Here is a 22,195-nt window from a genome sequence, read left to right on the forward strand (position 1 = left end):
AATCTTTCTTCATATGCTAACATAACAAAAACAACATTCAGAGACTCCTAATCATAGAATATAATCATCTTCCCCATAATTTAAAACACGTGTAGACTAAAGTTGGTAGCTTTAATTACAGCCATCATATGAGAGGGTGGAAAAATACATGAGGGTAAGAGGCTAATATGATTCTTTACAAAGGGTAGAGTGGCAAAGAAAACTAGAATTTGACAATTAAGGCTATGCTTTTTCTATACTCCTTGTTCTGAAATGTTTATACTACAACTACTATTTGAATTTTGGAGCTTTAAAACACCAAATCAAAATGTTCCCTTTTTTATTTGAGCATCCAGTTTTGTCTCTTTGTATAAGCCTGACTTTTGCCTCTCCCTTCTGCATTCCCTCCCCATGCAAAAAACCCTGCCTTTTTAAAAACTCATCTGATTTGTCAAATTTCTCATGACTGCTGCTCTGCCAGAAGAGCATGGTTTTAGAAATTCCAGGAGAGAATGAAGTAAAAAACTAAATTGTTGGGAGAAAAAAATTAAGAATCATCTTTGCATATTTTAAGAATCCTCTTCCAAAACTCTTCAATAATTAAGAGGCTGTAATTTCCAGTGGGGACTTACCCTACTCTCCACTAGCATGGACACAGTTTTGAAGGTGTGGGCAAACTTTTTGGTTTGAGGATCACAGGGGGGGAAGGGGGAAATTGTATGGCAGCCATGAATGCTCATGAAATTGGGGGTAGGGTGGGGCCAGAAATGAAGTTCAGGGTGCAGGAAGGGGATCAGGGCTGGGGCAGATGTGTGAGGGCTCTGGCAGGGGCTGCAGGGTTTAGGAGAGTGCTCTGCTGCACTGGGTGGCTTTAATAACTTAATCCTTACTTTATTCTTAAAGGTAACTCTCAAACATTATACCTTATGACATTCCTGCGAGAGATAATAAATCATAACTTTTTCAGATGGGGAAAATAGGTTCAGATGTTTAATCTGCTCAACTGTCCCACCATGCAGTGGCAAAGCCAGGCTTAGAACCTTATGCATAATGTGCTAGATGACACTTCTCATGCAGATACCATTTAACCATTAAAATGGGGATAAGTCATGCTTCACAGAAATGATTAATCAATATTTGTGTTTCTTTTCCATTATGCTGTATACTCACCCACAAGTCTTCACTTTTCCTGACCTGATTTGGTCGCCTCTCTGTTGTGAAGGAGTAGTTTTGGTGGCATTCACTGGGTGACTATTTGTGCATTTGACTAACTCTGGTTTGCAAAATATTGTATTTTATTCCACATCTATGAGCACCACCCCCCAAAAATTTCATTTACCACAGATATGTGTATTAAATATTTGTGCTGATTAAGGTGAGAAACTAACTTTTCTCTCATAGTTAAGGAAGAGATGCATCTTAAGTCAAATGTTAACCACTATTCCCCCATAGCTCATGTGAGGGACCTGAAATTTTTACCTGTAGGGTGAGGTCCACAAATACATCATATTACATATTTCCTAGCTTTTTGCATGTTAACGGTTTGGCCTAGAAACTCTAAATATCAGCTGGGGGGTGTTTAAAAAAAATACATTACTGACCATTAAGATTAGGCACTTAAAATAAGTCATTGAGCCAAAAATGGACAAAATCGGGAATACAGAACACTGGCAATGGTATCTGAGCACAATGAAGGTGGTTGTGGCGACTCATGCTTTACATTTCTTTTAAATGTAACAACTCTAAAATTCTAGTATTTTAACACATGCATTTTTGCAAGGATTTTAGACAAAAAAATTAATGCACTTCAACTTTTTTTTTTTTGCTGGGGAAGTAAGCAGCATTCACTGATAGCTCATCTGAAAAACTAAGTACATTTACTTTAATTACATGAAGTTTAATTTAATATAACATCTCTTGCCTAATCACTACAGCTATCATTAAACCCATCTGTATACAGCAGTAACAAAACTAGAGGAAAAGTGTTTAAGTGGGTTAGATGCTTTTGAAAAATATATCCCTAATTTTCACACGCTTAGGTGTGCAAGCAGGAATGTGTACTCTCCCCATTAATGCCTGTACATGCTTGATAAAACATGTTTGGTAAAGTTGCAGGTTCATTTTTCTGTTATTAATAGTTAAGTAGAACTGGGGTTGAGGCCCCACTGAAAGAAAGGCCTTAATTTTAAGGGGTGGCACAGCATATCACAATTTGCCCTCGTGTTTTGTATCACCGTAGATCACATTTTTACCATCTGACAGTTGAGTAAGTGTTTAATGTTGATGTACAGGATCTCTCACCCAATCTGCTTAAAGTTTACTATTCAAGTGCTCAAGTCCAGTCTTGATTGAAAATCCCCCATCGAAAGCTGCATTCAGAACTTCATCCAGGCAGCTTGCCGTAACAAAATTCAAATCCTGCCGCACATTCATTGCAATCTCTTCAAGGTCTTTTTCATTTCTTTGAGGAATGATAATTCTCTTCAGTCCAGCTCTATGGGCTGCTAGGACTTTGTCCTTAATCCCCCCAACCTATTAAAACCACACGATTTACAAAGAAAAGTTATTTAGTTATGATGCTTTCAGCAAAGCAGTCACAAGAGGCATTTTAAATTAAATACTAAGTGAACAAGACAGTATGATGAATTATGGATGTTCATCTGGAATCCTGAGAGCTTAAATTGCATGGACATATTTTTAATGGAATGTTTTTCTCCTAAATCACTTTTTAGGAGAAGGTAAATTTGAAAGTGTTGGCAATCATTTTAGCTCATACAGGTAAGGCAAACAGGCATTTATTAGTCTTAAACTGCTAGAATGGGAAATAAAACAGGATTATTTCAGCTGCATAGCTGCACGAATCTCAGACATGAGGTCTCTTACCCTCACTTATATCCTTGCATCCATCAACATAGGAAAAACACTTCTAAACACTTCTCCCTTATGATTCCCATTTTAAGGTAACACAGGGCTGGACTCTGCCCGTTCTTTTCTATACATGGTAAAGCCCTGTGTATCTTAGTAGCATTAACAATGGAAAGAAAGGCCATTGTTTGTTCCAGGTGCATCAGCCTCCCTCTACAGCTTACTTCAGGCTTGTCTAAATGACAAGTTAGTGTGCGCCCTGTAGACAAGCCTTTATTTTAAAAATTATCCTTGTACAAAAGCAAAATAACCTGCCCAAAAAATGCTCATGCAGACAGCTATGCTTTTCAAGCAGTTGAAAATATGTACTGTAGCATATCTAAAATACAGCCAAGTATCCACTATAGCTATAACTGTGAATCTCTACACTTAGGGACAAAATATGTAGCCTCTCTCTATGTTTAATGCAGTTTGTTCAGACTCCAAAGAGGGATCATTCTGATTCACCAACAGGTTACTAGATTAAAATTTATACAATTACTTCCATCACAGTATGAAATCCTACAGCTGTAGAGCCATGAAGTAACATCCATGTAAACAAGATAGGAATCACCATTTATTGAAAAAGGGACCAATTAATGTTTAAATTAGATGCAAGAGCATGTTGTACTTTCTTGGTTCATGAAAACAAACTAATTAGCATAGCAGAATGGAGAAATCTTGGATGGGATTTTCAGACTCACATATCACAAGATTGTTGTGCTACTATGTCACTTTGGTATGTGGTGTTGAAAATCCTTTTTGTATATGACTGTTTAACAGTAGCACTCCCTTTTTTTATGTCTCCTGTCTGGAGCTGTATAAACCTCATAATTTCACCTCTATTCCTACCTGCAAAATTTACAGAGATGGACACTTTACCATCCAAAGTAAGCAAGTTTTAGGATTAATGCAAAACTAACTTTGCTCAAAGAGGCCTATTTTCCTATGGAAATGCATATATGTACATGTCCCCAACAAAGAACCAAGTTTATATTTGAGTCTGTAATGAAATGCAAAAGATGAGAATTATGAATTCAGTTTTCTTTTTGGTTACAGGTATTTCATAGTTTTCTCCCTCACCTCACCCCTCCAATCTATTTATGGTAACTAGGTTCATGTTTAAAGCAATCTGGAAAAAAAAATTTAACATCCAAATCAAGATGCTTTCACATGGTTTTACATCCTATATTTTATAGAAAAGCAACCAGCTAAAAAGTCCCAGAAGCTAAAACTGAAAGATCCACTAAAAAGCAAGTCAGAAGAAGATAAAAAAAAATCCAAGTTCCATCAGTAAAGCACCATTCTAAAAACTGAACTTTCACAAGCCCTGTTCATCCTCTAAGAATGTTGATCGATAAGTGGTGGGCAACCTGTGGCCCACCCGTAGTCCATCAGGGTAATTTGCTGGCAGGCCACCAGACAGTTTGTTTATATTTGCATGGCCGCCCACAGCTTCCAGTGGCCATAGTTCACTGTTCCCGGCCAATGGGAGCTGCGGGAAGTGATGTGGGCTGCAGGGACATGGCTGCTTCCCACTGATCTATAACGTACATCTGTGGTGCACTCTCCTTTTGGTGGCATGTAGAATACATACTACATACACCCCTAGCACAGGTATAAATAGCAGCATCGCACTGCTTAGGCAAGTAGACACATCAGAACCTTCTGCTATGTACTCTACCACCCAAGCAGTGCCTCCCCTGTCTACAGTGCTATTTTAGGTAGTACTGTGTCCCACTGCAGGGTCCGTTCCTCACCACTGAGAGCAGCTGGAGCCTTTATCTGTCCCAAGGAAAGACACTGGCAGTTCTCCAGAGTCTCCCCTCTGGTTGAACAGCTGTAGTGCATCATGGGAAGGGGAGAGTGGATCATAAGGCACAATCATTTGTGTCTCCTTGAGCAGCCAAAGTAAAACCAATCCAAAAAGAAATATTTAGATTTGGTTTAACAAACTAACTGAAAGGAAATGTGATTTAGGAATGTCAACTATCAAAACTAGGAGAGCTAATATCTTTTATTGGACCAACTTTCATTAGCCAAAGAGACAAGATTTTTGAGCTTACACACAGCTCTTCTTCAGGTCTGGCAATGGAAGAAGAGCTCTATGTAAGCTCATCTTTCTCTATCAGAAGGTGGTCCAATAAAAGATATTACCTCGCCCACCTTGTCTTTCTAATATCCTGGGACCAAGACAGCTACACTGACACTACAAACTGTCAGAATTGTCAATATTTTGACAAACCAAACCAGAATTTTTCAGAACTTTCTATTCTGTGAAAAGTTCAGATATTTTTACTTTGTCCTAATTCAGAAAGAAAACAAGTGTCAAAATATCAATGTCCTGCATGACAGAAATTTCAATTTTAGACCAACTCTAATGATATGTGATCTAGTATCTTGTAACTGCTAGAAGATGTTTTCACAGATTACAGTGATGCCCTTATTGAGCAACGAAAGTTTATTTGTAAGTGTTCTCTCTCTCAAATTCTACCACCAAGCTACTCATGCTATTCGGTGAGAAGAAACATTAGCCACTTTTTTCTCTGTAAATGACAAAGTCTGATCTTTAGAAAGTTACTGCTCAGTACAAAGAAGCACCACAAATACTATAATAGTTAGTTTGAACTGTACCTTCTCTTGATACTATCATTCTGAAGTAAAGGTTAGCCATTGTTAGCCAAAACTGAAATTAACTCAAGTTTCTCTTCAAAATGTAACTTTGCCATTACAGTCAAACGTCTTTGGCAATCACCTCATTTAGCAAGGAAGGTGACATAAAAACAGTGCAATATATGGATTACCATTCTAAACACCCCACAGCATAAGTATTTAAAAAAAATCTTGCAAGTCATAGGTCTGATGTCAAACAAGTTCATGTGCATGTAATCTTAGGAATTCATATATACAGTTAATGTATGCAATTGTCTTTCATAATTGCAAACATAAAAATTTGACATAGCTTTTCTGAAATGCTCAAAATTTGTTAGCTGAAGTTGTTACTGGAATTAAGAAGTCAGATCCTCAGCTTCTGTAAATTGATGTGGTTCTGTTGATGTCAATGAGTCACTTTTAACTTATAGCAGTTAAGGATGAGGCACTAAAGAACATTCCTTGGATACAAATCAATGGGTTTTAACAGGCCATTCTTTGCTTAGGAAAAAGTTAAAAAATAAAGTATTCCAGATGGGAAAGTGAACACATAGAATGGACTTAGGCTGGCAATCTTATAAATCCTAAACTAACGCAAGTCCTTGAGAAGGAGACGAGAGAGATTCCTTTTGCTATGGTGAAGCAGAGTTAGGAGAGTGTAAAATTAGTATTTTTAATACCAAACACAATCCTGCTTTTCACATAATAAAAACAGGGTCCCGTCTTGCTAACTCTCACTATCTGCCATAAGGCATCCTACTATGTGAAGTCCTTTTGAATTCAATGGAATGCTCATGTGAGAGTCAGCAGGATTCTGGACTCTCAAGAATCAGTTTTCAGAAAGGATGGTGTCATTTCTCAAACAGTTAATAGGGACATGTGTTTGCAGTCTGCACTTAACGATGACCTGGCCAAAAAAACAGTTATGCTGTGCCAGATGTCATGTTATTTAAGATACAACAACCCTATTCAATTTGGTAATCTGATTTAAGCCTACTATGATGACATACCTGAATTACTGCAACACTCTCTTTTCGAGTGCGAGCCTTGACAAATGCAGTCATATCCACTCAGAAGGGTGCTATAAAGATCGTTCTCCTAGCCTGTCACATGTCCAACAAACATAAGTGGCTTGTCTTCACTTTCAAAGCCCTTCACAACATGTCCCCATCCTATTACCTCTTCTGAGATGTCAACTCCTAATTCTGATCAGCCCATGATGCCAGCCTCCATTGCCTACTTGTTTTCTGCTGCCCTTCATGCTTGGAGGTGCTCTCCCTAAATAGCTGCAAATTACTCCACTCCTTATCCTCATTCAGATCCCTCTAGCTCTCTGATGCCTACAAAACATAACCATGATTAGGCTATTTGTGTGCTGAGACTACAACCTCTCATGCTAACTCATATTGCCTCATTATTTCCTTGAATTCCCATCCGTCTGTCCGTATCCACCTGTTTTTTTGTCTTATTGTTAGATTGTAAGATCTCTGAAGCAGCAAATGTCTTTTTGTTCTGTTGGTACAGTGGGGACTAGAGCTCCAAAGAGCTATGACAATACCAAAAAAAAAGAGAAAAACCACATAATGGATGTTTCTGCACTGCTCTCCTAATGGCATGGTTTAAGGTCGTTTTTACTTTGTGGAAAATACTGTTCTCACGTTGAGCGGTACAGATCTAACACTAAATTACAGCCAACTTTCTTTACACATAGTTGCTATAATTATGTTCATAAAGAGCTTAGGGCTTGACTAAAGCGAGATTTTATCTACACTGTACTCAACTCTATGGGGGAAGAAAATATTTGTGGTTTAGGTTGAACTTCTGCCCATACCCATAGCACATCTGTGATGCCTGCATATGCTAATTGTACAAATCAACTGTATGTTATCATCACTGGAGTCTAATCCTCTCTCCATGGACTACAATAATAAAAATACCCTGTCACTACCAATAAGTTGATTTTTTTCCCAGGAACTAATGCTTTTTAATTTGCAACACACATGTAGGAAATGTAAATGGATAGTATGAATTTTAGGAATTATTAGAAAAGGAAATTTGTACTTGTAAAAATAATAAATTGAAGTTATCTGTTCCACTGAAAATATCACCCATATACTAACAGCTTTTGCATGCAAATTGCATAAACTCAAGGAACTTTCACAGTATACATCTGGATCTGAATTAGGACTTTTCTATGCATCTGTGCTAATTATACTGAAAGACAATGCAAGGCTGTCCAAGAATCAACTGTAGCAAGATTACAAGGTTTACACCTGAGTAAGTAGCCCTGAAGAAAATTACTAATTCATCTTACAGAGGGGGCATTAAGAGGAAAAAACCCACAGTGCTATCTTAATATAGGTTAACTTTTCCAAATGAGACTTACTGGAAGAACAAGGCCTCTTAGTGTAATTTCTCCAGTCATTGCTACATCTGAACGCACCAGCCGCCCACTGAAAAGTGAGGCAAGACAGGTTACTATGGTAACTCCAGCAGATGGTCCATCTTTTGTGACAGCTCCAGCTGGGAAGTGCAGATGGATGTCGGTGTTGTCAAGGAGATCAAAACTTCCAGAAGCTTAAAGAAAAGAGAATGGTTTTGAATGTGGAAAATTCAAACCTGTGTTATTCCTGGTCTTTGTTCTAAAAAGGCCACTGGAGAACTAGAATTCTTAGCAAATGCATTATTTGAAAACAGTACACTTAAAAATGGAGAAAAAAAAATCCAATGAACACACTACATTGCCACACTAAAATCTAAACTTTTCTAGGCCAAAGGTAGCTTGCTATCAATATTAAACAGGATAAATATCTATAATTTAAAAAAAAAATGAGTATTTTAAGGCCTAAAAACTTATTACAATCTCTTAAAACATTTAAGTAGAAATAAATATGCTGAATCCATGAGCCTTCATAAAAAATTTTGAGTTAAAGGCTGATTTTCTATATAAAGAATTAATCGGGGTAAAATCATTTTGAGGTCAAGCATTAGGAATTGCATAATAGGCCATATACCATAGTAAGGGCTTGATCCTGTGGGCTACCCAGGGGCTGTGCTGTTGGGTTCAAGAGACTGGTAAAGTCATCGCAGCCCGTGGGACCTGGCCTCTGACTCTGGGCGACACACTCATGCATTTCATCAGGATCATCCACTGAGCCTATGTGGATGGTCTTAACCTTCTATTGTACAGCTTGTCCCTACCTGAGCGCTGATTGGCTTAGTTCACAATATAAAATAAAGTCACTAGCAAAGCACCTGGAACCAGAGTTTGTTGAAGTGCAAAACCAGCTTTTGACAGCAATAGCCTCTTCTGCAGGCACAAAAAGAATATTTTCTTCATTTATGCAAAGTTGAAAAATGAATTGGAAGTTGAAAAAGTAGGAAAATCACTTCTTCACTTCCAATCAATAAAAACAAGGGAGGGCATGATATCTGCTAGTTTTAGACATTTGAAGGACAGCCTTTAAGACTGTTTCATTTTCAAGAGACATAAGCAAGTAGGAACTCCAGCTCCAGTCACTTTCATTAAGGCATACTTGAACATTTTCCCAGGCTGACCTGAAATAATCAGTTTAATTCACTGACTAAAGTAATCCCTCTGTTTAATAATAAATCATTTTAGCTGTAGATGTGGACCACCTTTTGAGAAGAGAAATTTGTGTGTCCAAGACATTTAAGGTTGTTTTGTTTAATAAAAATAAATTATGTCCTGTTCTGTGTTTAATTAAATTCCAGTTGCCATTCAAATTCAGCACAACACAAACCATGAGCAAAAAGTTAATTATTTAGTACATAAGAAATATCATTCACCATTTTCTAATATACTAAAATTGTACAATTAATAAGAATCTGAAAACTTAAGCTATAAAAGTGCTTAAATAAATGTATATAGTTATAGCATATCCTCTTAGCTAGCAAAAAAATGTACCAAATCTAGTGTAAAGGCTCTACTTAGCTGTAAATCAACGTTTGAATGGTTATAACAACTAATGAGAAAAAGCACCTTGTTTTAGAAAATGATGAACAAATGGAAACATTTATTAAAATTGATTTAAATTGAGACATTTCACTTAGTAATTTAAATTGCCTTCATATAAGTCAGTCCACCCTGATACTAAATTCCTAGACAAAAAATATAAACAGTTCTACTTACTTACAAAAATTTTAAAATGTTTAGTAGTCAGGAAATTCAGAGTGTTGGTTAAAACTCAAATATTTAAAAGTCAGGAAATGAGAACATGGAATCAGTAAAGGTCTAATAATTTCTGGAAGTAGTTATAGGTTCAAAATAAATCTTAACTGTAACCTGTACCCCAACCACCATCTTTCAGTTATGGACCAGAGACTTCACAACTCCAGAGAAAATGACTTGTGTACGTGTAAACTAATCTCACCCTTAATGAAGATCTGAATGAAGTCTACATCTTCCTCTTGCCCTTCTGATACGGGACACAGAACACATCTCTTATTATCACATAGAACTCTGCTTCTATTTACCACTCTACCTGATACACCCTCTAAAGATTATATGTTGTAGCCAAGCCAGAAATCGTTCATTTGGTCCTTGGATGCTCTGCTGAAACTACCAACAGGAGGTCAGAGAGTCCTGTTTGTTGTGTTGGCTTTACTATTTGGCTACTCAGCTCCCCAGAACAACAGATCACCAAACCATGCTGAAGTCTTCTAGAACGTTTGATTTTCTTGATTAAATCAGACTAGATTTAAACCTTATTTTCAAACTGAAGCCTTTTTTCAGGCTATTGATGGATAAAAGATGCTTGTGCTTCAGTTTAATAGTTCTAGTACAACCCAAACAGATAAAAGCCAGTGAAAAAGTCTATGCCTACAAGGCTTATTAAACAAAGTTTGACAAAAACCTACTTTTTATAGAAATGGTTTCATTATTTTACAGAACAAAAAGTGTTATTTCTGAAAAATGAACACTGCTCGGAGGTATTTAACTTTCAAACACCATAACACAGGGTTGCTAACAAAGAACTAGAAAGCAAGCAAGTAGTTCAATGATGAAAAGCAAATTAGAAATTTAAAATAGAATTTTAAACATCTAGAGCTGCCTTAAATAAGACAGACCAGTTAAAAACAAAATAGAACACTGAGCTGAATCCTCAGCTGTAACCAGAACTGGCTAATCAGCAGCAGGCACAGGAGGAACTGCAAATAACCAATTTGTGGCTGGGTTTTTTTGGCTGGTCTCATTTTCAGCATAGTGTAGAGGAGCCTATTTCTCCTTTAAGGTAAATATAATTGTTCTAATGTGTCTTAGATAATCAAATAAGACAACTTTTCATGTAAATCAGCAACCTATTCGTTATTATAGTTCATTACTGAAGAATATAATGGTACATTTTGGGTCATCACAGAAACATCGTAAGCCTTGCATAGGAATTAAAACAATTGCTTATATGCATCTCTTTGGTGAGAGGTTACAACAGGTATTCATCTCTATGTTGCATTAGGCTCACACCAACATTCTTGTTTTGTGTTTTTCACATACCATTAGTTAGCTGGTATTTCTTTGCATTGCTACGCAGCCAGCTAATTGCAAGATGTGCTGACTCCTTCATGACATCCCCCAGCTGTCCAGTTAGAGTAAGCTGACCTTCTCCATCCATTTGGCTGGCTTCTACAAACATGATCTCACCTCCTAAAGGGGTCCAAGCCAAGCCTATGGCTACTCCTGGCTGATTCAAACGTTCAGATACCTAAGAGAAAACAACTCAGAGTAGAACACAATTTTTAAGAAAGAGAACAACTCAGCAAGGCTTTGAAAATATTTTTGAAACTCTTAACATTCACAACTTAAAAGTTAAAACTCTTAGAATAAACTAATTTGCTAGGGCAGCGATTTTACTGATGCCTTCAAAGCAACTACTAAGTTTTAGACAGAAAGACAAAAGGCAAGTCTCCAACCTCATATTTAATTCCACTCTGCAATAATTTTCCCCAAATGCGAAAATACGTTACAGCATTAGGGCACGTCAATGGATGCACTAGCTCTCTTCTATGGCATGCAGCTGGGCAAACAGGTGCTGATCCAGAGGCCACTTAAATCAATGGGAGTTTTTCCTTTGCCTTTAATGGACTTTGGATCAGGCCCATTCTGCAAATACTTGGTCCAGTTTTTTAAACGAGTTCACTTTGACCATGCTCACCCCTCTAATGTCTGCTTTTTATGACTCTTCTACCATGAGAGTGTCAGGGACTCTAACCCCGACGGCAAAGTTTGTTGTCTGACCGCGAGAGAGACAGGCAACACCAGCAAGGTCCGATCAAAAGCTCTTTATTGACAAGTGCACGCATTAATAGAGAGCAGCTCATCTTCAGAGAGAACCAGCCCCCTCTTTACATTTTAGTATAAGCCTATATAGACAGTTCCGTCGCGTCATAAATTATTCACTGGAGCAACCCACCCCCTTCTTCTAACAACTAAAAACTAGACACCTTTAGTATACATGCATGCCTAAAGTTAGAAATGTAGGGGAGTTAAAAACAAGCAAAGAACAAAACCAGGGAGTGAAAGCAAGGAGGCTGGGAAGCTAGGGCTTTTATTAGTTCTTCGAAGGATCTGCCCTATTACAGCACATCTGGTACTATGCCAGGAATGCAGCTTTTTTCTTATTTTACTTTTTTCCAGCGCTTTGTGAGACGTGCTGCTTTTTTAGCATTTTTCACTCAGGGATTACTCACAAACCTCTGTTAGCCTGACTTTGGTCAGGTTGGCATACCTGGTTCTGTCTGCTATATTTTTATTCAGGCCTAACAAGAGCCTTACCTACATGAACAGTTGTGAAAAACCAAACTTTAAGCTTGAACATTGCCCCAAGGTTTATTTCAAACAATGTTTTCAATAGAAATATTTGCAATTTATGCTGCATTATATTGGGAACAGGAACTATATCATGAGATGAAATATCACTCACTGCAAACCTTTGTAAAGCATTTCAAACAAATAATAAATTGGAGAAAACTGCAATCTGCTAGAGGACAATGTGTGAACAGAGAAGATGCAAAATTAATTGACTCAATTATTCATCACAAATGGTTTGCCCAGTTCTACTAAAGAACAAGACCTTGTCCCTTAGGAAGTATCATGTGCCTACTTCTATGTGGCTAGGACCTACTGAACTGAAAGATTGTATACACCTCCCTGGGCCACACAGCCACTTTGGAAAACAGCCTAAGGTAGAGCCATGTGTGAGAGAGAAGGGGGCAGATGACAGGATGTTCTCGGTGAGGGCCCCTCTGGTTTGGAATTCCCCCTCCCCATCAGTCTGAAACAGTCCTACTATATCAACCTTCAGAGCCTGTGACAAGAATTATTGTTTTTACTGAGCTGTGAGGGGGTGGAAGGACTGTGGCAGAAGATTATAAAGATCTCCATTCGGTTTTCAGCTCCCAGGTGATTGTATATTTATTGCTGAGCAAAAAGGGGATACTGGAATGGTCTGTGTGTACAATCTGCATCAAGCAAAGGAAAGAGCAAAAGAAAAGTGCTCCTTTATATGGAATGAGTGTATAAATCTAAGGCCATGTCTATATGTACAGTGCTGCAGCGTATCTGGTGAAGATGCTCTATGCTGACATGAGAGAGATCTCCTGTCAGCATAATTACTCCATCTTCGTGAGCGGCAGAAGCTAGGTTGGCAGAAGAAGCTCTCCCACCGACATAGCACTGTGCACACGGGCACTTATGTCAGTGTAACATATGTAGCTCAGCGGGGTGGTTTATTCACACCCCTGAGACACATAAGTTATGCCAACATAGGCTGTAGAGCAGACATAGCCTAAAGAAATACAAATAAATGAAGGTGGCATATGAGTTTCCTTTCCATTTTAATATTTTGCCCCCCTTATAGAATGGCAGAGATTGAAAATCATTTGGGTCAGGGCTCTGGAAAGGTGGATTATTTACTAAATGCTTTAGAGAACAGTTTCATTCAATGGGCAGAAGAGAAGTACCCCTAAACAGGCTTTTTGTGGCAGGGAGTGACGTGATTACATCACCTGCGATAGCATGGATGCAACATTTCTACCTGTCCTCCAGTTACATCCTCCTCTTCAAACATCAATATAATGCGTGGAAGGGCATCCACTGTGTGGGTCACATAACTGTGCTACTCTAAAATCAAGGTTTTATAGCAAAACATTATTTGTAAAAGTTTGCACACTAGCTATCCTCTTCCTTCTGCCTTCCTCTGCAAAAAATCCCTATTAGGCCATCAAATACTTAAGGCAAAAGCATCTTCTCAGCTGCAGAGTGGTAGAATGAGTTTCTTTGGAATGCCATCTCTCTACACAGCATAGATTATTGTTAACCTAACAGTTTTCTTAGGTCTGCTATCCTGCAAGTGTTACCACTACTGAAGATAAACGACACTGAAAATGTAAAGCACTGCATATGGTAAGTGTGAGAGACCATTATGTCTGTACCAAACTGTCAACTCCATTTTGTCTTGTGTCTTCCACTGTGTGTGCTAACTGCAAGTTTGTTTTCTGTGTTGTAAAAGCAGCCTGGTCTTGATGAAGCCAGCCTATTCTAGACACTGGTCCTGCCCAGAAAGAGAAACACATCCTGAAGATGACTTTCAGTGAGACAGCCATCAAGGGCCATCAACACTGTCTCTCAACTACTGATCTATCCACAAGACAAGACCAATGAACTGTCTACAAAGAAGCCTGGCTGGGGGGAGAGGCTGGAGTACCTCAGCCTTGGCACATGGCCAAAGGGATCTAATATTTTATTTAAGGGGAATGCTCCCTGTGAAAGGGGGTCATCCACAACTACATGCCAGAAGACTGAGAGCTAGGAACAGTTAGCACATGGGATTCAGCAGTTGGGTCTACTAGACTGGTATCCCTCCAGTGCCAGACTGGGCCAGGTTGTGACACTAAGGCCTTGTCTACACTAGAGAGTTGCAGCGCTGGTGAGGGGGTTACAGCGCTGCAACTTAGGATGCGGCCACACTTGCAAAGCACGACCAGCGCTGCAACTCCCTGGTTGCAGCGCCGGTCGTACACCCGGTCGAGCCTCGGGTGTAGCGATTGCAGCGCTGGTCAGCAAGTGTGGACGGCCACCGGCGCTTTTATTGACCTCCGGGGTATAAGGAGGTATCCCAGCATACCTTAGAAGCCTCTCTGGTAATCATGCACACTCCACTGCCCTGCTCAGCTGACCCCTCCTTTAAATGCCCCGGGAATTTTAAAAATCCCCTTCCTGTTTGCTCAGCCAGGTGTGGAGTGCAATCAATCATTCAATCAATCAGCGACCATGCCTCCAAACGAGCCCCAGCATGGAACAATTCCGAGCTGCAGGACCTCATCAGTGTTTGGGGTGAGGAAGCAGTGCAAGCACAGCTGCGCTCCAGAAGGAGAAATTATGATACCTATGGGCAGATATCAGAGTCCTTGCTGAAAAGGGGCCATGAATGGGAAGCGTTGCAGTGCAGGGTCAAAATAAAAGAGCTGAGGAGTGCTTACTGCAAAGCCCGTGAGGGAAATTGCCGCTCAGGAGCTGCCCCCACAACCTGCCGTTTTTACAAGGAGCTGGATGCCATGCTTGGGTGTGACCCCACTGCCGATCCACTGTGCAGCGAGGGGTGGGGGGACCATGGCTGCACAGAGGCAAGCTGCATAGGGGCCAGGGCGGAATCCACATTGCTGTAGAAGACCCTCCCTCTCTTCCCAGGTAACACGCAGCAGTGATATATCTGGCAGTAGGAAACCCTGTTGAGAATTTAGGGATACTTGAGTGCAGGGCGCCAGGTTCGCGTTCCCCCCCCAGACACGCGGAGCCCTCCGGTCCTCCTCCCTCCCCCCCCAGCAGGCAGCCAGCCCCGCGGAGCCCTCCGGTCTCCCCAACCCCTTCCCAGCAGGCAGCCAGCCCCGCGGAGCCCTCCAGTCCTCCTCCTCCCCCTCCCAGCAGGCAGCCATCCCCGCGGAGCCCTCCGGTCTCCCCAACCCCCTCCCAGCAGGCAGCCAGCCCCGCGGAGCCCTCCGGTCTCCCCAACCCCTTCCCAGCAGGCAGCCAGCCCCGCAGAGCCCTCCGGTCTCCCCAACCCCTTCCCAGCAGGCAGCCAGCCCCGCGGAGCCCTCCGGTCTCCCCAACCCCTTCCCAGCAGGCAGCCAGCCCCGTGGAGCTCTCCGGTTTTTCCCCACCCTTCCCAGCAGGCAGCCAGCACAGCTGTGCTTCCCCCCCCCACCAGCAGGCCGGCAGTTAAGCGGACCGCCCCCCCCGCCAGCAGCTCGCCACCTTCCTGTTCATTACTGTCCCCTGTGCAGGACACCAGCTACCTCCTGTACCCAGTGCTGATAAACCCCAGTGACCCATTGGTCAATTCCCCCTCCCAGGTGCAGTCGGGGCAGAAACACTCACCCCATTGCTCGCCATGCCTTCGCTTCCCTGGCCTCTCTGTGTTATGTGAGGTATGTGGGAAGGATGCTACAAAAAGTCTAAAAACTCCTTCACTGTGTGATAATAAACAAACAATGTAGCCTCTGTGTATTACAGGTTTCTATCTATGTTTTTTTCAGTGACCTTGAGTAATGCAGCCGGATCACCGGTCTCACGTCGTTTGCAGAACTTGAGAAAAAAACCCCGAAAATCAAAAGAAGAATTGATCAAATCAGTTATGAATCACTACAACAGAGAAAGTAGGAAGACGCAGGAATGGAGAGAGAAAATGTATGAATCCAGAGAGAAAACGAATGAGTGGAGGAAAACAGAAAGCAGGACAAAGGAATTGACTCTCAAAAAAACCACAAAGCAGATGATAAGCCTCTTGGCTCGCCAAACTGAGTCTTTCGAGTCTATGGTAGCCATGCAGGCAGATCTGTACCGTGGTAACCCACATCCCTCCGAAAGCTCTCTTTCTTGTACTCCAGTGTTTGCACCAAACACCTTTCTCCAGCAGCCAGTTCCTTATTACACCCAGCTGCCCCCAACACCTGTACGATCACCTGCCAGCCCTGAAAACTATAATTCTTACCCCGTGCACTCCACCTCCATTACCCTGCAGCATAGTAATCCTGAAGTGCAACAGATATTGAACAGTAATCAAAACAGGACATATTCAAACCTCTGAATGTACAGTCCACCACCTAACCCACTTTGCCTTTTATGAACTGTACTTTGAATAAAGGATTTTATGGCTTTTACAATACGTTTTATTATTGCAGGAAGTGGTAAATATTGTACCCCAAGGTAGAACATAGCACAGCAATGGCACCAAACATTACTGTTGGCTCTCAGCATCAAATTGCTCCCTTAAAGCATCCCTAATCCTTGAAGCCCTTTCCTGGGCCTCCCTATTAGCCCTGCTCTCTGGCTGTGCAAATTCAACCTCTAGGCATCGAACCTCGGAGGTCCATTCCTCACTGAATCTTTCACCCTTCCCTTCACAAATATTATGGAGGGTACAGCACGCGGATATAACAGCGGAGATGCTGCTTTCCCCCAAATCTAGCTTCCCATAAAGACACCTCCAGCGAGCTTTCAAATGGCCAAACGCACACTCCACAGTCATTCTGCACCGGCTCAGCCTATAGTTGAACCGTTCCTTGCTCCTGTCAAGCTTCCCTGTATACGGTTTCATGAGCCATGGCATTAAGGGGTAAGCGGGGTCTCCAAGGATCACAGTGGGCATTTCGACGTCACTTACTGTGATCTTGCGGTCTAGGAAAAAAGTCCCAGCCCTCAGCCTCCTGAACAGGGAACTGTTCCGAAAGATGCATGCATCGTGCACCTTTCCAGGCCATCCTGAGTAAATGTCAGTGAAACGCCCACGGTGATCCACAAGCGCTTGCAGAACCACGGAGAAATACCCCTTGCGATTAACGTACTCTGATGCCAGGTGGGGTGGTGACAGAATAGGAATATGCGTCCCATCTACTGCCCCTCCACAGTTAGGGAAACCCATTTCTGCAAAGCCATCCACAATGTCCTGCACGTTCCCCAGAGTCACAGTTCTTCTTAGCAGGGTGCGATTAATGGCTGTGCAAACTTGCATCAGCACCATTCCAACGGTGGACTTTCCCACTCCAAACTGGTTCGCCACCAATCAGTAGCTATCTGGAGTTGCCAGCTTTCAGACTGCAATAGCCACCCGCTTCTCCACTGGCAGGGCAGCTCTCAATCTCGTGTCCTTGCACCTCAGGGTGGGGGCGAGCTCAGCACACAGTGCCATGAAAGTGGCTTTTCTCATCCGAAAGTTCTGCAGCCACTGCTCGTCATCCCAGGCTTGCAGGACGATGTGATCCCACCACTGAGTGCTGGTTTCCCGAGCCCAAAGGCGCTGTTCCACGGTGCTGAGCACGTCTGTTACTGCCACAAGCAATTGAGTGTCTTCAGCGTCAGGCATTTCAATATCATCGTCTGACTCCTCACTGTCACTTTGCAGCTGAAGGAATAGCTCCACTGCCATGCGTGATGGTGCTGGCAACATTCATCAGCAAGGTCCTCAGCAGCTCAGGCTCCATTTGTAACAGAAATCTCAGAAATCGCGCTGCAGACTCACAATGCCGCCAAACTGCTCGGAATGTGTTGCAAAGCACCACGGGGCGTTGGAACAGGAAGCGGAAAGACCTGCACACTTCCTTCCCCTTCCCACAAGCCACAGCGTCAAAATGGGACGAGGTGCTCTGTGGGATAGCTGCCCACAATGCACCACTCCCAACAGCGCTGCAAGTGCTGTAAATGTGGCCACACTGCAGCGCTGGTAGCTGTCAGTGTGGCCACACTGCAGCGCTGGCCCTACACAGCTGTAACTACCAGCGCTGCAAAACTGTAAGTGTAGACAAGCCCTAAGGCTATGTTTACAGACTTCTGCTGGTATTACCTGTTGATCATGGCTCACACCTCTGCTCACTCATGACCAACAGCTCTGCCGACAGAAGTCTGTGATTTAGATGCAGCCACACTGGCAAAACGGCACTTTTATTGGGACTACTGTTTTCCTTCGTGAGGGGTTTTTATTATTTCCATACAAAGTGCAGCTATGCCGGTATACTTGGATGACTAAAACACGCCTAGTGTAGGCACTGCCTAAGTATACTAGTCCTTCTTCACATGCCTCCTATAAACCGCCTCTTGGGTACCTCACAGCTCAAACACAGGCCTACCTTTCTCCAGTCCTGCATGAACAACATGATTTTGATCAGTTTGAGATAAGCATAAGGAAGGGTGTGTTGTACTCCAGTTTAATTTTATTGATCAAGGCTCCTCCTACTAAATGGACATCCAAACACAATTAACAATGCAATATTCAGGCAGTAATCCATCCCATCACCAAAGTACAATAAAAACTGAGAATGCAAAAGTTTCTTAATGTTTGGCTTTCATAAGTTCCCCTTCCTGTCTAACAAGGACAAAACAACTTCCTTTCTGCAGTTAAAATGAGTGAACAACTGTTCACTCTACAGCTGGTGCCAGTGATTACTGGCCAAAAGGATATGCATGAAAGAAACGCAGACAGATGCTGCTGCAATCGATGCAGCAGGTGTCGATTTAGTGGGTCTAGTAAAGACCTGCAAAACTGACAGCACAGTGCTTGCCGGTCGACTCCAGTACTCCAGCCCTCTGAGAAGAGTAAGATAAGTTGACTGGAGAGTATCTCCCATCAATGCAGCGCAGTGAAGACACCAGGGTAAGTTGACCTACACAATGTTGACTCCAGTTACGTTGTTCATGTAGCTGGAGTAGCGTAACTTAGGTCAACCTATCCCGGTAGTGAATACGAGCCCAAAGGCAGCTGATTCTCGCACTCTCTCTCAGAGGGACTGTTCTGCTTGCAAGCCTAGCCAGCTTAGTCATGTGCAGGCACACACTTATCACATGTGTAAGGCAACAAAATGCATTTGCAGCTATTATTCCCTCACAAAAGGGAACAAACTCTACACACTCCTTTTCAGTACTCTGACATTTTTGATTTTGTGTTCCATGCTTTGGCTGTGCTGCAAGGTGTCAGTATCACACTACACTTGACCTATAGTCCAGTGTGATTTTCTTAATATTTACTTTATTTTTCAGTTTGATGGCTCAGATGTGAAAGCTGTATCTGTGCTACCTGAGACTGGCTCCTGAATTATATATCCTGCTTGCTATGGATTGCTGCTCCTTAGTTGGAGGGGAAGGGGCAGGATGCAATATCAGTGCCTTTGGACTCAGGCACGACATTAAGCTGTTTGTTTGCGTTTATTTCACAGGTCAAGCGATTTAGTTACAATTTTTTTTTAAAAGAACATTGATTTCCCTTATATGGCATTCTTAAAAGCATCTAGGGTCATTTAATATACTAAAAATTCTACAAGACCTGTAGCCTAATAGAAGCCACAATGACCAATCCCTGGAATTTGCTTTAGCTACAGTATGTGTTTTTCTCATCACATCTTATTAGAGTATTAAACAACAAACATCTCTTCATCTAAGTAGTAAGGAAAGTCCAGTAATAAAAAAAAAACAACAAGGATTATTTGAGTTCTGTCTGGTTTGAAGTGCCTAATAATGTTCCAACATTTTATTGCTCTTGCTTTGGAGACCAGCTGCCTGACACTCATGCATTTGGGAACCTTAATGCCTCTCCAACAGACTCCTGTATAGTGAGCAAGTCCATCCCATAGACTACTCGTTGGCCTACAGAATGGTGCACTGGACTGGGGGCCAGGATACCATAAGTCTCAATTGTTCTACTGAATCGTGCTAATATCTGTGTATTTCACAACCTTCATTCCTGATCAAGGCCTCATGCCCTTACCTTAGAGAACAGGCAAGTATCATTTCCCAATTTCACAAATAAGGTAACAAGAGGTTAAGGTTACTTAAGGAATATCCAGGAACAGAACCAAGGTCTCTAAAAGGACAGACTCCAAGTGTCAGACATTTTCCCCCACTGTCCTTTGCACTAACTGGCAGACTCAGCAGAGGTCAAGAACTGCACAGGCCTTGAAAACTGAACTACCCTGCTATCCTCTCAAGAATCCCCCTACGCAGATTTGGGTTGAGACATGCTGGCAGGGCAGTGTATGAGGGAAGCTTGTCCTGACAGCTTGGTGAATGTCTTCAAGCCAACATCTTTCATCAGCACTAAATCCACACAACTGGATTTTTTAAACTGAAGTTTATGGTTATATGCAAAGTAGCTTAAATATTTTGCATAAGATGTCACATAGAACGGCACAAAACTTGGCAGCTAGCATAGAATCAAAGAAGTGTAGGACTGGAATGGACCTTCACAGGTTATCTAATACATCCCCTGCCCGAGGCAGGACCAAGTATATCTAGACCACCCCTGACAGTGCATGTCCAACCTGTTCTTTAAAACTTACAGTGATGGGGATTCCACAATCTCCTTTGCTAACACATTCCAGTACTTAACTATCCTTGTAGTTAGAAAGTTTTTCCTATATAGATAAAGACCTGGGCCACTTCTGAATCACTTCATTTCTCACAATGGCAGAGGAATTGAAATTAGAACAAAGCCCCCCATTACATGTGCAAAACAACTGAAATTAACAATAGTCATTTTCAATAGTCACTGGGCCCAATATGAGTTTAATCAAGTTACAAGTGGTTGGGCCTTCTTTTATCCGGTGGATGATGGAGGGAGATGAGGTCAAACTGCATAAACATTTTATTTAAAATCATTTATCCCAGGCAGCGATAAAACCAACCCTTGTTATAAAGTAATTATAAACCACCGTTGTTAAATCTGTTTTGGTGCACGGATAGGGCCAAAAATAAACAAGAAATATCTAAACAGAAGCTGATCTCACTAAATCATGTTTTTAATATCAGCAGAGATAAGAAAAAGGAAGAAATTCTCGGAATGCGGACAGTTTCAGATGTGATGAAGGAAGATAAAAATTGAAACTAGATTGCAAAAAAAAAGCATTTTGCTTCCCAGATGTATATTTCTTTGCTGTATTCATTTGTAGAAACAGGACCCATTTGGTCACGATGTGATGGCTTTGATCCTGCAAATCCACATGTAGTGCCCAAGACTGTAGCACTGCAGCACAAATGTGACCAGATGCTAAGTATGGGCACAAGTAAAATTAAGCATTTAGCACAGTCAGTCCTCTGTATTAAGCAGCAGTCTTACCTCATCTCCCAGAGCACCTACTACCTTGCTCAAGTGCACTGGATTAAAAAATAGGAGAGTGTGGTGGGGAGACAAGGGTCTAAGCATGATCATCATACTGGCAGCTTCCTTTCTTAGGCCTTCTGCCTGCTCCTAAGTATAAGTAGACTGGCTGTGGCAAAGTAGCTATGGCTTTGGTACAGGATCAAATTCCTCCAAGCATCCTGATCTGAACATCACTTTTCGTCTTACACTTATTATACACAGTACATAAATAGTACAGGATGAAGCTCCTACTTGACTATAGTGTCAAAGTGCAAGGCTTGAAAGTGAGAAAACATTACATTTTTGTAACTATATGGATATATACTGAAATTAAATGTTTTCCCCAGTTATACAACTATCATTGACTGTGGGAGTGGAGCCAGTCTTCTTCAGATGTGGAATTAATTTGGAATACAAAGAAACTGAGCCTATTCAAACTACACAGTTTTATCTCTTCTTTTATAATATAAGTGTGATGTCTCTTTCACACGCAGAAGTCTCAATTTTCTAAAACAGTCCGT

The 22,195-nt window shown here is 41.5% G+C and overlaps 1 protein-coding gene across 2 annotated transcripts in view; it reads right to left on the reverse strand.

Annotated features, from left to right (window-relative positions):
* Window positions 1-742: 742 nt before the first annotated feature.
* LONP2 (lon peptidase 2, peroxisomal) overlaps window positions 743-22,195 on the reverse strand; it is a 92,452-nt gene continuing 70,999 nt past the window's right edge. For both annotated transcript variants that reach the window (XM_030581217.1, XM_030581216.1), the window contains exons 13-15: window positions 11,051-11,258; window positions 7,922-8,112; window positions 743-2,511 (exon numbers count right to left, since the gene is read on the reverse strand). In XM_030581217.1, coding sequence (XP_030437077.1) covers window positions 2,290-2,511; window positions 7,922-8,112; window positions 11,051-11,258 — 621 coding nt within the window. In that variant the 3' untranslated portion in view covers window positions 743-2,289. The remainder of the gene's footprint in view (window positions 2,512-7,921; window positions 8,113-11,050; window positions 11,259-22,195) is intronic.

This window comes from Gopherus evgoodei, chromosome 12, assembly GCF_007399415.2.
Source record: "Gopherus evgoodei ecotype Sinaloan lineage chromosome 12, rGopEvg1_v1.p, whole genome shotgun sequence".
NCBI classification, from domain to species: domain Eukaryota; kingdom Metazoa; phylum Chordata; order Testudines; family Testudinidae; genus Gopherus; species Gopherus evgoodei.